This window comes from Embiotoca jacksoni, unplaced genomic scaffold (assembly GCF_022577435.1).
Source record: "Embiotoca jacksoni isolate LCO1_2020_lvr unplaced genomic scaffold, fEmbJac1.0.p SCAF_20, whole genome shotgun sequence".
Lineage (NCBI taxonomy): Eukaryota > Metazoa > Chordata > Actinopteri > Embiotocidae > Embiotoca > Embiotoca jacksoni.
In genome coordinates this window covers 57006-70170 of record NW_027185341.1, presented here as the reverse complement: position 1 = coordinate 70170, position 13165 = coordinate 57006, and the positions used below count along the sequence as shown (strand labels likewise).

At 42.1% G+C, this 13165-nt stretch overlaps 3 protein-coding genes across 5 annotated transcripts; 2 read left to right on the top strand and 1 right to left on the bottom strand.

The window, feature by feature from the left end:
• Nucleotides 1–5: 5 nt before the first annotated feature.
• anapc16 (anaphase promoting complex subunit 16) lies at nt 6–1690 on the top strand. Of its 2 annotated transcripts, XM_069155383.1 has the most exons (4): nt 6–179; nt 500–654; nt 1217–1291; nt 1383–1690. In XM_069155383.1, the coding sequence occupies exons 1-4, from the start codon at nt 25–27 to the stop codon at nt 1490–1492; spliced, it is 495 nt and encodes a 164-aa protein (XP_069011484.1). In that variant the 5' UTR covers nt 6–24; the 3' UTR covers nt 1493–1690. The 2 variants fall into 2 exon arrangements, with proteins under 2 accessions (XP_069011484.1, XP_069011485.1); XM_069155384.1 differs by lacking the exon at nt 6–179 and having other exon boundaries at nt 329–654.
• A 2500-nt stretch (nt 1691–4190) lies between these two features.
• ddit4 (DNA-damage-inducible transcript 4) lies at nt 4191–6131 on the top strand. The gene is made up of 3 exons (XM_069155382.1): nt 4191–4452; nt 4701–4932; nt 5017–6131. The coding sequence occupies exons 2-3, from the start codon at nt 4749–4751 to the stop codon at nt 5514–5516; spliced, it is 684 nt and encodes a 227-aa protein (XP_069011483.1). The 5' UTR covers nt 4191–4452; nt 4701–4748; the 3' UTR covers nt 5517–6131.
• Nucleotides 6132–6681: 550 nt separating this feature from the next.
• Nucleotides 6682–11550, bottom strand: dnajb12b (DnaJ heat shock protein family (Hsp40) member B12b). Of its 2 annotated transcripts, XM_069155379.1 has the most exons (9): nt 11190–11550; nt 9639–9816; nt 9359–9504; nt 9076–9249; nt 8890–8960; nt 8602–8711; nt 7935–8107; nt 7675–7820; nt 6682–7573 (listed from the first exon to the last, which is right to left on the bottom strand). In XM_069155379.1, exons 1-8 carry the CDS (start codon nt 11320–11322, stop codon nt 7699–7701), a joined length of 1107 nt encoding a protein of 368 aa, XP_069011480.1. In that variant the 5' UTR covers nt 11323–11550; the 3' UTR covers nt 6682–7573; nt 7675–7698. The 2 variants fall into 2 exon arrangements, with proteins under 2 accessions (XP_069011480.1, XP_069011479.1); XM_069155378.1 differs by having other exon boundaries at nt 6682–7820; nt 11190–11549.
• Between the last annotated feature and the right edge of the window lie 1615 nt (nt 11551–13165).

Genomic DNA, 13165 nt, shown 5'->3' with positions numbered 1-13165 from the left:
ACAGGATTCCGATGAGCCATCCCGATGACTTTTAAATCTATCGCTTCAAACGTAAACCGCCGTCACTGTCGTAAACTAGCGGTAAGCAAACAACAGAATCAACTGCGTGGATTTTTTTTTTTTTTTTTTAATTTTATTTTTTATTATTATTATTTATTTTTTTTACTGGGACATCGACGGTAAGTTGCGCGGTCAGGAAATAGGGAATTATTGCCATCTTGTACGTAGTGACACGGATGACGAACGGTTATTCTCTCCGTTGGAGTCAGCGGCAGAGTTAGCTTTCTTGTTAGCCTCCCTTCCCCCACCCCGCTATAGCAGCAGTTGATAGCTATTTGCTATCACAACAACAACAACAACAAGAAGGAAAGCAGACCGACTAATGTGGCGTTTGTTAGTCGTTTGTCTAAAGTCAACACGAGACCTCCTCCCACAACTGTGTCCCCGCGGCGGCGCTAACGACAGATTTTTTTTTATTTTTTGGTGTGTTTTATAAAAGTTTTCCTCGGGCGATGGCGGCGTCTTCTTCGTCCTCCTCCGCGGGAGGCGTGAGCGGCAGCTCGGTGACCGGTTCTGGATTCAGCGCTTCGGAGCTCATTCCTCCAAGGAAGGTCCTGTACACGTATCCCAAAGGCGCAGGTGAAATGATGGAAGGTGAGACTCGGCCAAAAAAAAAGGGGGTGTCGGCGTTCAGCTCGTTTTGAGTTCAGGGGGGGACAAAAGGTGGGGACATCATACGAGGGGACATCATACGAGGGGACACGCTGCGTGTTAAGTTTTCTTTGAGGTCATTTAAACTGAGAAAGCATCCCCCCCCCCCAAGTTGTTTAGTCCCCAACCAAAAAAAATGGCAGCCAGATGTGATTTCTTCAATTATTATTATTTATTTATTTTCCTTCATTCAACAACAATGCTATTCAAAATCTCATTTGAATAAAGACACAAACACGACTAAAAGCATGTGTTGCTTTGTAGAGGACGTCCCTGTACATAGCTGGGTCTGGTATTGGTGACAATGGGGGGGCCGATCTAATAAATTTAATCTTGTGTTTACGTCTTATGTCGGTGCATCAGCAGCAGTGGACCTTTTTTTTTCCCAGCAGACATTTTGACATGTTATTGTAGAGAAAGCTCAGGTGTATTATTGATGGCTCTCAACTGAATGAAATCTCCCTCCCCCTGCATTTAACTTCTTTTACTTCGCCTTTCTTTTCAGACGGCTCAGATCGATTTTTATGCGAGTCTGTATTCAGCTACCAAGTTGCCTCGACCCTGAAACAAGTTAAACACGGTAAGTCGGACGCTGCGCCGCACATGCAAAAATGAGTTTGTTTTTGGTTGAACCGATCGAAAACTGAAACGACGTCACTGCGTTCTTTCAGATCAACAAGTGTCTCGGATGGAGAAGCTTGCGAGCTTGGTGGAGGAGCTGGAAGCGGACGAGTGGCGGTACAAACCAATTGAACAGCTGTTGGGATTTACGCCATCTTAAAGAGATTCGTACGCCTTCGGTTAATAAATCAGCCAAATAGAATGAGAAGAGAAAGGAGATGTTTTATTTCAGATTCATAAACCATGTTCCTTCTTTGAGTTTATTCTATATCTTTAAAGGGATAGTCGGGATTTCTTTGAAGTGGGGTTATATGAGGTACTTGTTCATATTTAGTTTATTATCTGCAGTAGATGGGGGGGAGGGAGGGGGGGGGGGGGTCGCCACGTCCCCAGTTGGAGAAGCAGGCCGCTTTTAAAAGCATGGACGTTAAGCAATGTACTGCTGTAGATGTGGTCGGCAACAACTCCCGAAAAACAAAATCTGTATTATTTCAAGTGGGCTCTGTATTTAGGATATTTTCACCACTTTACCTTGCAGTCAGACCGCCCTCTCCAACTTCAAAGCCATCAGACTCCTGTGACAAAAACAGTAATTTTACCTGGCAGGACACAGGAGTCGCTGGTCTACCGCTGCTTCGATTGGTGACTTTGTTTGTGTCATGGTGCGACTCCGGCGTCAGTTTGGATCTGAGCTCATGTCTTAAAACACCCCCTAAAATCACACAACAACACAAACTTGCTTACCGATCGAGGCAGCGGTAGACCAGCGACTCCTGTGTCCTGCGAGGTAAAATTACTGTTGTTTGTTTTTTAAGGGAGTCTGGTGGTTTTGAAGAGAGCATAGATGGATATAACCGGTTCAGTTCCCCATTGGAAAAAAATCTGCCTGACATCAAGGTAATGCAGTGAAAATATTTTAAATATAGTTTAAACTTACTCTGTCATCAGTTTTGTTTGTTTATTTTTCAGGGGGTTAATTTGTTTTGTTTGTGTGTGTGTGTGTGTGTGGCTAAAATTTAAAAAAAAAAAAACAATTGCTGACCCTGTACACAGCAGTACATTGCTTAGCCCGCGTGCCAGTACAGCTGCCTGCTTTTACACTTGCTTTTAATAATAAGCACCTCATACAAACCCACAAAACTACCCCTTTAAAAGTAAGACGTTTTCTGGAGAAACAGAATGTGAGATGTATTGTTTTATCACGTTACCTATTGAATGTTTGCTTTTAAAAAAAAAAACTAAACAATTTGTTATATTTGAAACCATCATACTGTAAATAAACCCTTGCCAACAAAATCTCCTTGTCTATCAATAACTGCAAAATTGGAACATTTTGAAGTAGATTATTAACAGATTTTTCTACTGCCGCAGGCTATTAAAGGTAATTCTGCCAGTCCAATCTGCTTACCAGCCTCTGTGTTAAGGAAAATAATATCTTTGGGAATAAATCCCTTGAAGTGAAAGCACTGTGTTCCCTCGTGGATCCCCTGTAACTCATAAATCTTGAACCCTTGCTGTCTGCTCCGTCTCTCCTTTCACTGCTGCTCGCTGGAGCAAAACAACTTGTATAATAAAGTCAGACTCGGACCTTCGTTGCGTCGGTTGCTGTTTGTTTTGCTTGTTTTGAAGTACACTGGTACGTCGCGTCCAAAGAGTTAACAAGAGCTGTTATTTCTTCTGCGCTCTCATTTGACGTTCAAACCTGTTTTTTTTTCTCTGTGTTGGGTCTAAAAACGCATCGCTGAGATTTGTTTCCGTGTTCGCTGATCTTTCGTGTTTGACGGCGAGGAAACGTGCAGAGCTTGGATGTTTTTGCTCGATGAAAGCTTGTTTTCAAACAAAACGAAGGGTGGGAGCGTACAGGACGTACAGTTTCGGCATGTAAATATCTCGGGACATTTACGGGACACACCTCCAGCTGGGGCTTTAAACTTCCTGTTCCAGCGGGTCACCAGTTTTGTCTCCAGAAACACACTTTCTAGGAAATCAATTTTTTACCAGTAAGGGTTTTCTTGTTTTCTACAGGAGCCACTGAAGCCTTTAATCATGTGTTTTCTATTGTTTTGTGAACAGAAGAAGAAACATTCTGGTGTCGACTCGGGCTTTATAACTTCCCTCAGAAAAAAAACAAAAGTGCGCCTACACGTGTTTACGCCTTTCAGTTCCTCCCAAAGTACAGTCTCTTCCACGCCTACTCACGTGGAGCGACGCGGCGGATATTTGGCCGCTTTCCAGAGCTTTTTTTTGGGGGACAACTTTGCGTTACGTGCGGTGTGGCCCTGAGAGAAACGCTATTCCCACAACTCAAAACAAATCAGCTCTCTGTCGTTTCATTCTCGCGCGGTGTTTAGTTTTAGGACTTAAAGCCCTTTTTATCTTGTGACATCGGTTAATTTCTCTGCATACTTTCACGATTGTAAATATTGAAAGTGTGTCACTCATCTCTATGGACGTCAAACATTTGTATTAACGTGTTTACGGCGCGCTCGGTGTCGTATTGTGTCGCTCGCTTGCGTGTTGTTTGGATCTCTTGTGTGTCGGATAAAAAATTCTGATGTAATGCTTGAGCAAAACAGGTGACGTAATGTGCACTGCAACGCTGAACCGGCTGAGCCGGGGGCCTGCGTGGACTTTCTCCTGTGCTGTTTCAAACTGTGGTTGCAAATGCACCAGATAAATGTGTTAATACTTGTGTGTCACACAAACAAAGAAATACAGTATGAATGTTGCAGGCCCAGGCATGTCCTTGTACATTTCCAAAACACTGGGGTCTGCTATTCATCACCCCCAACCCCCCTCTCCTCCTCCTCCACCTCCTCTTCCTCCTCCTCCTCCTCCTGTTTGTCTTTCTTCTCTGCTGGCAGGTTACCAGGCAAGATACAGCTCCGATGGCGTGCCTCCCTTTTTGATTGGCTGGCTGGAGGGAGATGGGCGTGGCCGAGCAGCCTCATATATAAGCATTGTTGCAGGACAGACTGCAGAGCTTTGGCAGTTAGTGAGAAAGAGAGCGAGGCGAGGAGGCAGAAGTTTCCAGGCAGTTGTTTTTCTAGACAATAACCATTCAAAAACTCGTCTTCAACAAGGACGACAACCTTTAACGGCGCCGTTTGCAAATCTACTGTAAGTACTATGTGATAATTTCGTTGTTTTTGCTAGCTTAAAAGCAATTTTTTTTTTTATCTTTATTTTTTTTTTTTTACCAGAAAAACAGCTGTGAGCTGCTGTAAAATACAACATTTTCTTGCTGCAAGCTTGTTCCGTTCACGCATTTATTAGCTCTGCTTTAAATGCACGTCACTTGTGTTTAATTGCCAAAACGGGGAGTAAACGTCGGTGCTCATTTGTTGCCTTTGTTTCCCCGTAAACAGCTGCCCACAAGAAGCAACTGACACTGTTGAATACTGCAGAGGACAACCATGCCTGATCTCTCTTCACCCGCCGACGTCGCCAGCTCACCTTCTTCTCTAGTGGACGGCAGTCCCAGGAGGCTGTCCTGGGGCAAGCTGGTCCAAAGACTGACCGACTTCAGCGCCTCTGCCAGCAGCAGCAGTATTGAGTCTGGCTCTCACAATGGCAGCAGGAGTGATCTCTCAGACTCGGGTAAGCTGTGCTGCAAACATGTCCCTGGAAGTTTTCATCTGGATGCATTGTTCAGGCTCTTAACCCGCTTTGTCTCGTCTACAGGGTCAGACGTCTTCAGTGATCTGTGTCCCTCGCATGACGACCTGTTCTACGATCCAATGGAGGAGACGATCCTGAAAGAAGTCGTGGACCTTATAGCGCGAAGCCTAAGAGACGCCAAAGACTCAGACTGCGCCTTAAGATGCACCAAACTGCTCATTCCCGATAAACTCCTGGAGCACATTGGACAGGAGCTCCTTCACCTGGCAGCCAGTGAGCCCTGCGGTTTAAGAGGGGCTCTTATTGACCTCTGTGTGGAGCAAGGGTCGCTCTGTGAGAGCATGGCACAGCTTTCTGTGGACCCCTACCTTGTCCCCACCTTTCAGCTCACTCTGGTGTTGAGGCTAGAGTCAGGCGGCCTGTGGCCTAAAATCCAAGGACTATTTAGCACAAAGTCTCCGTCCACTCAAGTCGTGAGACAAGCCATAAAACTTAGCACTGGCTTCCGTGTGATCAAGAAAAAACTGTACTGCTCTGAAGCACTGCTCATTGAGGAGTGCTGAGAGATGCAAGGGACTGTGGCGTTTTAATGTCCGAGGTGACAATAAAAGCTCACAGAAGGGCCTTACTAGTAAAACTACACGTATAAGCCGATGCCTTCTGAAGTGTAAAGATGGACCTTGTCATGATGTAGCCTATTGTTCCTAACGGGAGTGGATCTGAAGTTTATGGTACTTGGAGCAGGTGTTGGGGTAAAACTTGCTTCAGATTTTTCAAATTACAAAGTGTAACCATCATGCTATACCTGGTAAATAGGCATTTTGCAAGTATTAAAGAGCATACCGTACCTCAGTTTCTATCGAAACCATACAACACGGCAGCTAGCTATACTGTTCTAGTCATTGTGTTTTCTGTTTATGCATTACCTTTCATTGGACACAAACTGATGAACTTGTCGGGGACCTTTGTGACTGCTTCAGTTCAAAGGTAAAAGGCCTACCAGTGGCTTGCCTTGTGCAGTATTTGTGCAAGCTTGCAGCTAAGATTTCACATGTAACTCGATCCTGTATTTGTGTAGACCTGTCCTGCTTTCAACTTTATTTGATATTCAAATACTCATTACATTGCACTTTTTTTTGTACTTTCATGATCGCAAATAAATTATTCTTTTGTAACAATCTCTTTTCTGTTGTCTTGTTTTTATGAAATGTGTCATATTCAAGTGATCCGTCATGAATTTTTTTTTTATAGCCGGACTCAGGTTTCCGTAGGAAACCTGGAAAAGTTGAAAAGAAAACCTAAATCGTGATCCTTATTTGTGTATCTGTGTGCGAAAACATTTGGAAACTATACCAAAATACTAAATTACCTGTTGTAGTGAGGGAAAATGTTTAACTTTATAAGTTATAGTCATATAACTCATAGTCCAGCTGACCGGAAAAAAAGAGACAGCAATTATCAGCCACATGATGCACAACAGAGATGAAAAGTTCAAAAACTGAATAAGTGTGAAGTTGGCACAAAAAAAAAAAGAGAAGCAGAGGTGCAACTTCTGACACAGACCAGCTGAGTTTATTTGTGGTAACGCTCCCCTTCCTGCCAGGCACGTTTTGCACGTCACCCGAAATGTGAACGTGCACACGGCCATGTTTCCAGTTGTTCGTCTCGGCCAAATGTGCTGACAAAGCTTTCTTGTCCTGCTCAGAGTAACGAGTCACATTCAACACGTTTAAGCATCCATATTTTATTTTTTTTCATCAGGGAGTAAAAACATGGTGGAAAAAAGTGAGCAGGATCTGCACTGATAAATCTATCTATCTATCTATCTATCTATCTATCTATCTATCTATCTAATTAAATAAATAAATAAATAATATAAAGAATAAATAGCATACTATAAACTAAAAAAGTGTGACAGAGATGGCTTTTTCCCACCAGATGAGATTCATCAGAGACATTACACTCCAAAACTAGAACCTGTTAAAGTCCCACTTTGTGGGTAGGCACATGTCTCATTCTCTTGGCATTTATATTGAAGTTATACCACAGTTAACGGAGGTAAAGGTGACAGGGACATTTCCTAATTTTATATCACACACAGCAGAAAAAGACAAATCTCAGGTGTTCAAGTGTTCTAACAAACCCTAAACAGAGGTTTCACAATATTTCTGCATAGTTTGAAAATGTGCATTTCAAGTCGAATCAGCAAATCCCCTTCAAACTTTTCTCCACTGATCTGACCGCATAAAATCAAGGAGGAATCATTCGATGTGGTTTCGGTTCAACTGCTACATAAATATCATTCGTATGATTAAAGAGAGCTTATCTATGTTCTGGTTTTGTAACTGCAGAAACCAGGGTGAAATGACCTTTGCCAGCTTTGTGGTCAAAACTGGTGCTTGGAAGTTGTCCAAACCCACATCTTGTCAGGAGGACAAGCAATGATAAGTGGCTTTTTTTTTTTTTTTTTAGTTCAAAACAATATATTAACATTATATTTTAATTTCACGCACTAAAATTTCACAGAAATGGTTTTAACCAGTTTGTGGGGTCAGTTTGGTGGAGATTGTTAAAGCTTAACTATTTACAGCAAGAAATCTTCCACAGTGATTCTGGAAACCTAGAGACAAAAAAAAAGTATTTTTATCTTGTGAAATGCAACAAAACATTTAGACAATCACTAAAAAAAAATATGTTCAGAAATGATTAAGTGTGGAGTACTTGTTTTTAATCATGAACGCATCCTCAACCATGTAACGACGCTGTGATCTCGGACAGCTTGGCGCAGCTTGGTGTGCGAGCCCTCTGCGCTCTTTGGTAGAGATCAGTGTCTCCAAAATAGCGAGCTCTGTACAGCATGCCTTCCTCTGCAAGAAAAACACACGAAGAATTGATTTAAAGATATGAGGGGCAATAAAAATATGAATATTCTATAAAACGGTTTCCCAGCATTCATTCCCATGTTTTCTTGGAAAACATACTTTGCTGCTTCTCCTTCCAGCAATTGTTGCGGAGGTTGGAAATAAAATCGTCCTCCACTGTGCGCTCCAAATTCTTCAGATTGACACCAGTGAACTCTTTGGAGAAGTGCTCCCCCACATAATATGGCACCTTCAGGTTCTCCGTCAGCCTCTTCTGCGAGTAACCTGCTGACCTGAAGATAGGACAAAGTGTGGGACAGATATCGTGTGACAGAAACGCAGCACGCGGATGACAGATCTGGAACCGTCCGTCTCTGTCAACATGACTCACGGCTGATAATGACTCACAGGCGAGTGTATCTGAAACACAAAGGCAGGCAGCATGGAGAGTGGCCAGACACGTAGAGCCAGCAAACACAGCAAAGGCCTGTGATTATTTGAAACTAACTGCAGCATCAAGATGTTCTTTCTAAAATCGCACAATAAACTGCAAAACAATACGATGGACCTGTTGCAGGACGCTATATAACTGCAAACTCTGTGGAAGCAAATCCATTTTCCGAAATTTGATGAAAATATAACAATTAAGAATCATGAAATAGACCTGGGTTTGGATTCTTCTGAATTTTATGTAGCGTGAATATAATCTTGAATCTAAGCCCCTTGCAATTTTACAGAAGAACAGCTAGTTGTGGGATTTCATTCTCAGAATAGGGATCCCACTCACGGCCTGAAGCTGAGACTGTAGGACGGACTGTTGACCATGATCTGACTGAGAGCTGACACAATAACCAGGATGAGGATGGGCATGACCTGCACGAAGAGAGCCAGACCTCCCTGCAAAAAAAAAGACACATTACAAACACACATTAATACGCACAAAAAAAATCTCTTCAGTATCACGAAGGACACCTTAACTGTTGACTAAATGTCTCCCCCTGCTGGCCAACATGGCAAACTACCATATTTATGTATTTTTACACTGTATTTACAGCAGTTTGAGTGCCAAACTTACATCCCGCTGTCTCTCTCTTCTCTCCCGCCTTTGGTAACGCATCCGCCCGTTAGTGTACACATGAGTATTACCTGGATTAATGTAGCACATTTACAACTCAACAGACACTTCAGAACAGGTAATATGAATAATTCAAATATTGGCACTCAGAAGAACGTTATGAAAACACAAAGCAGTGACACTTACTTGATGGGTAACCTCCTCCGAAGAACATATTGAAGAGGTCCTCGGGTGAAATATCCGGCTCGAAGTTTCCTCCATCGGGGCCGTGTTCTGTTGGATGTCTTCTTTCCTCGTCACACTGATCATACTGTCTTCTTTTGTTAACGTTACTCAGCACAGCATACGCATTACCAATAGCTGTTGGAAATGAACAGTTATGAAGTCAAATTATATCTAGAAATCACAATGAAAAAAATACAGCACGATTTTTTTTTTTTTTTTTTTTTGCATCAGTAAAAAAAGTTACCCTTAAACGCCTCTGTTGCACCCGGAGCATGATTCTTGTCCGGATGGAATTTCAAAGCAAGTTTTCTATAAGATCTTTTGAGTTCGTCCTCGGAGGCGTCTTTCTGGACCCCAAGAATTTCATAGAAGTCTTTACATTGTTTTATCCTGCGAAAGAGAACACAGGATTATGAACAGGTGCCACGTGAAGACTGGAAACACGTCAACATCGCTTCCAGCAAAACCGTAAACAGTTTCTTCAAAGCCAATATGAACTTTACATAATTCCCAGTCTTACGTACCTTCTCACGGCGTCTACCTGATCTGACGTGTAGGGTTTGGAGGTGTCTGAAGGTTTTTCTTCAGGTCTGGTATCCTGATTGGTGCTCTGCCGCTGTCGGGGTCCCGAGTCCCCACTGGAGTCTGAGTGGCCACCTTGTCTGGGTGTAAATCCATTCTTTGCTATCAGGTCAAGCAATGCTAGAAGAAGACATAAGGTGACAAATGTTGTGAACATTCAAACATATTCAGACTAATATTCAACATGCAGCTGAAAAAGCACAGTACTGTTAGTGAGGGTCCTACACTGTAAACAACTGTAAATGTATTAAGCACTCTGATACCAGCAGAAGCTGTAAAGAAGCCCTTCAATCAGTTCAAGTGTCCTTTAATCAGCCTGCCACTGAGGATATTTCATTTGAGTCTTTATCAACCCCTATCGATGACTTGCCGATGTTATTGTGCATCCCAAGTTCCAGACTGACTCCTGTAACTCATGGATATCTATAAAAACTCAAATGTCCCTCTATTTTAGACCAAATGCATAAACATTGATATTTCTCATGTGATAGTATTTTAAGAATGACCAGTGTCTGGAGTCGTGCAGCACTTAGGTCAATGTGTGTTGGGTGGGATTTAAATAAACTGACTTGACTACTTGTGCATTCAGTGCATACTTAAGAGACAGACTGAATAACGATAGCGAAGCCTTTAACAATTACCTAAAATGTTTGACTTACATCATAATATGTATCTTGATAACATATAAGATTTAAGATACTGTGCATATAGACATCTATAATACTGTGACTATTGATTCTTTCTGGAGATATTTACACGAGAAAATAGTGAAGACAGAAATTCATTCATAAGGTACAATCAATGTTCAGACAATCTTCAGACAAGAAAGAGATCATCCAATGCTAAAAAAAAAAGCATAAAAAACTGTTTTTCATAACAATACTGATACTACACCACCCACCCCATCTCTCCTCTACCAATTGGTCCCTTGATCCAAGTAGTTAGTGTATAATGACCATTTATCCAGGTCTACAGCTGCTTGTGCAGGTGTTACAAAAGTATGTAAAACCAGATCATGGCAACGAACCCAATTTTGTACAGGACATCACTTGTTCTTCTGTGTGCGTGAATGATGCTCACCTTTCTGTATTTGTATTTGTGGGTGTAGGTATATTGTGCAATGCAATAAAAAAAAATTAAAAAAAAAAAGATAAGAGGGGAAACCAAGACATCTTAGTCATCTAGGAATCTCTGCGTCCGACATCCGGGGCTCAGCTTCCTAATAGAAAATCAAAAATAATAAATACCGACAGCATGGGTGCAACGTCAGTTCAATGCTGAGCATTTAACAAACAACAGCTCCAGAAGGTGCAGTTTAACAGAGCAACTGAGCCAGCGAGCTGGTATGCTACGACAGGCCCGGGCGACATCGGCTGCTCATGCGGGATGCAGGTGATGCTGCAGGTGATGCTGCCGAGCTGAAGCTGAAGCGGCCCCCCCCCCCCTCCCACCCCCCTTTTCTTCTTCTCCGCGACACGGCCATTTTAACTTACTCTTCGCCTTCTCTGTCGGGAAGAGTCTCTGCGCCTTCTCCAGGAACCTCAGCGCTTTCTCCGGCTGGTGGTTGGTCAACGCCGCAGTCGCAATGTCAATGCAGCGCTCCGCTTCGTCCCTGTTTACTTCCATTGCAGCAGCAGCAGCAGCAGGGGCAGCGGCCAACTGGACCACAAGTAAATAAGGGCGCCTGCTGATGACGTCACGCGGATGCTGCGAACATATTTGTCAGCCGGTTAGTTGGTGATTTAAATTGCTCAGTGCGGGACAGTTTTTGCTGCTGGAGCCTGGAGACGTTGACTTTTCAGGAATAGGTAAGCCTCCCCCCTCCCGCTCGTTTGCACGAATTGATGCGTCGTCTCTGTGCTGCCTCGTTTCGCCACTAGATGGCAACAAATCGTCGATTTTCTTCTCTTTTTTTTTTTTTTTGTTTTGTTTTTTGAATGTAGGTCATGAAGGTGAAAACCCATGGATGTGCTCAGCCTCTTTAAACATGGACCCTGTCTCTTGAGTTCAACACCAACCATGTCTTTTTGACCTTACAGTTAACCGATTTTTTTTTTTTTTTTTTTTTTGTACATCATGTAATACAATTAAACAGTCTAAATCTTTTAGATGTGGAACGTATATGCAGTAAGTTGATCATAAATCACTGTAATACTCCTATTCGCGTTCATTCTTGTGCCAACAGTAGTAAATAAAAGCATACCCTTTCTCTTCTAAAGAAAAGTATGTAATCATCTTTGTTCGTACAGAATACCATCTGTACGTGTGAGAGAAAGCAGGCGATGTTATTTTGGCTTATATTTAGTGAGCCGTGACAGCGAACTACGTTGCACGAAAGCAGGATGCAGCCATCGTCAATTCACGTGTGCTTTCCCAACTGTGACAAGTCAAGGTGTCTGCCATGAAAAAAAAAAAAGGTATATCGGTGATTCTCAGGTGCATCGTTGTTTACTGAAAATCTCCAGGAGCCACATGACAACGAAGGATGCAGGAGACAGAGCTGCAAAGCCGTTTGAAAAACACAAACTGTGAAGGACAGCGAATACTAGACACCCACACACAGTGTAACATGTACTGCATCATTGTTGTGATTTCAACTCCCTCATTCAGGCAGTTTGCCTGCAGGGCCTGAATATTCAGCCACACGATAATCAGCTCATAACTGGAATACCGTTTTTTTTTTATTGACTTTATTGACAATGGGTAAACACTAAAATATTGCATGTTGCAATTGCTGACTTCATGAAGGCGCAAGTAGCAAAACAATGTCATTTTCTGAAACTAATGAAATAAACCTACTGGCATATACTTGGTTTATAAATCCAAAGGATGAGCAAACATCTAACAAGCATTACTTGTTCTGTCTTTTGTTACACCATTTGAAAAAAGTGTAATTTGTTGATTAAAAAAAAAGCTGTTTAATGCTCAGTTCACCACAAGGAATCACAGAAAGAGACAAAAAAAAAATATGAACATGTAATTGTCTGACTAGTGATGATATAAAACAGGACTTTGATAAAGTACATCATCTTACGTGTGAAACCTTTTCTTACTTTAAACCGAGGTTCTCTGCCACTTTACGGAGTCTGTCAACAACTTGTTAAATGTACATTTTGCTTGACTCTTACTGAACATCTTTACAGCACATTCACAGTGTTTCTAGAGAATCTAAAGCTGTGACTCAGCTGTGAAACTTGGATTGCCATTCATCAAGACTTGTATAGGAAATGTTTATTTGCTTATAACTACGTTTAAGTAAGCTACTAAATAAACTTCAGCAGACACTCCTCCGGTAATTATTTAGATTTGGTTTTCAGGGATAATATAAAGTAGGTTAGCTCTATTTTGAAAACAGTGGTCATATAGCCTAGTCAGAGGTGCATGGGACCATAAAGGGAGTAGCCTAACTATTAAGGAATTAAGCAAAAAAAAATAAAATAATTGTACAAATTTTGAGAGGACTTTCCGC

Bases quoted from the DNA above. Each gene is read 5' to 3' on its own strand.
- anapc16 (XM_069155383.1), top strand. From the start codon at position 25: ATGACTTTTAAATCTATCGCTTCAAACGTAAACCGCCGTCACTGTCGT. The intron at 180-499 runs GTAAGTTGCGCG...GTTTTATAAAAG, and splicing joins TTTTTACTGGGACATCGACG to TTTTCCTCGGGCGATGGCGG. The intron at 655-1,216 runs GTGAGACTCGGC...CTTTCTTTTCAG, and splicing joins CGCAGGTGAAATGATGGAAG to ACGGCTCAGATCGATTTTTA.
- ddit4 (XM_069155382.1), top strand. From the start codon at position 4,749: ATGCCTGATCTCTCTTCACCCGCCGACGTCGCCAGCTCACCTTCTTCT. The intron at 4,933-5,016 runs GTAAGCTGTGCT...TCTCGTCTACAG, and splicing joins GAGTGATCTCTCAGACTCGG to GGTCAGACGTCTTCAGTGAT.
- dnajb12b (XM_069155379.1), bottom strand. From the start codon at position 11,322: ATGGAAGTAAACAGGGACGAAGCGGAGCGCTGCATTGACATTGCGACT. The intron at 9,250-9,358 runs GTAACTTTTTTT...CATTTCCAACAG, and splicing joins TGCAACAGAGGCGTTTAAGG to CTATTGGTAATGCGTATGCT. The intron at 8,961-9,075 runs GTAAGTGTCACT...ACATTAATCCAG, and splicing joins CGGAGGAGGTTACCCATCAA to GTAATACTCATGTGTACACT.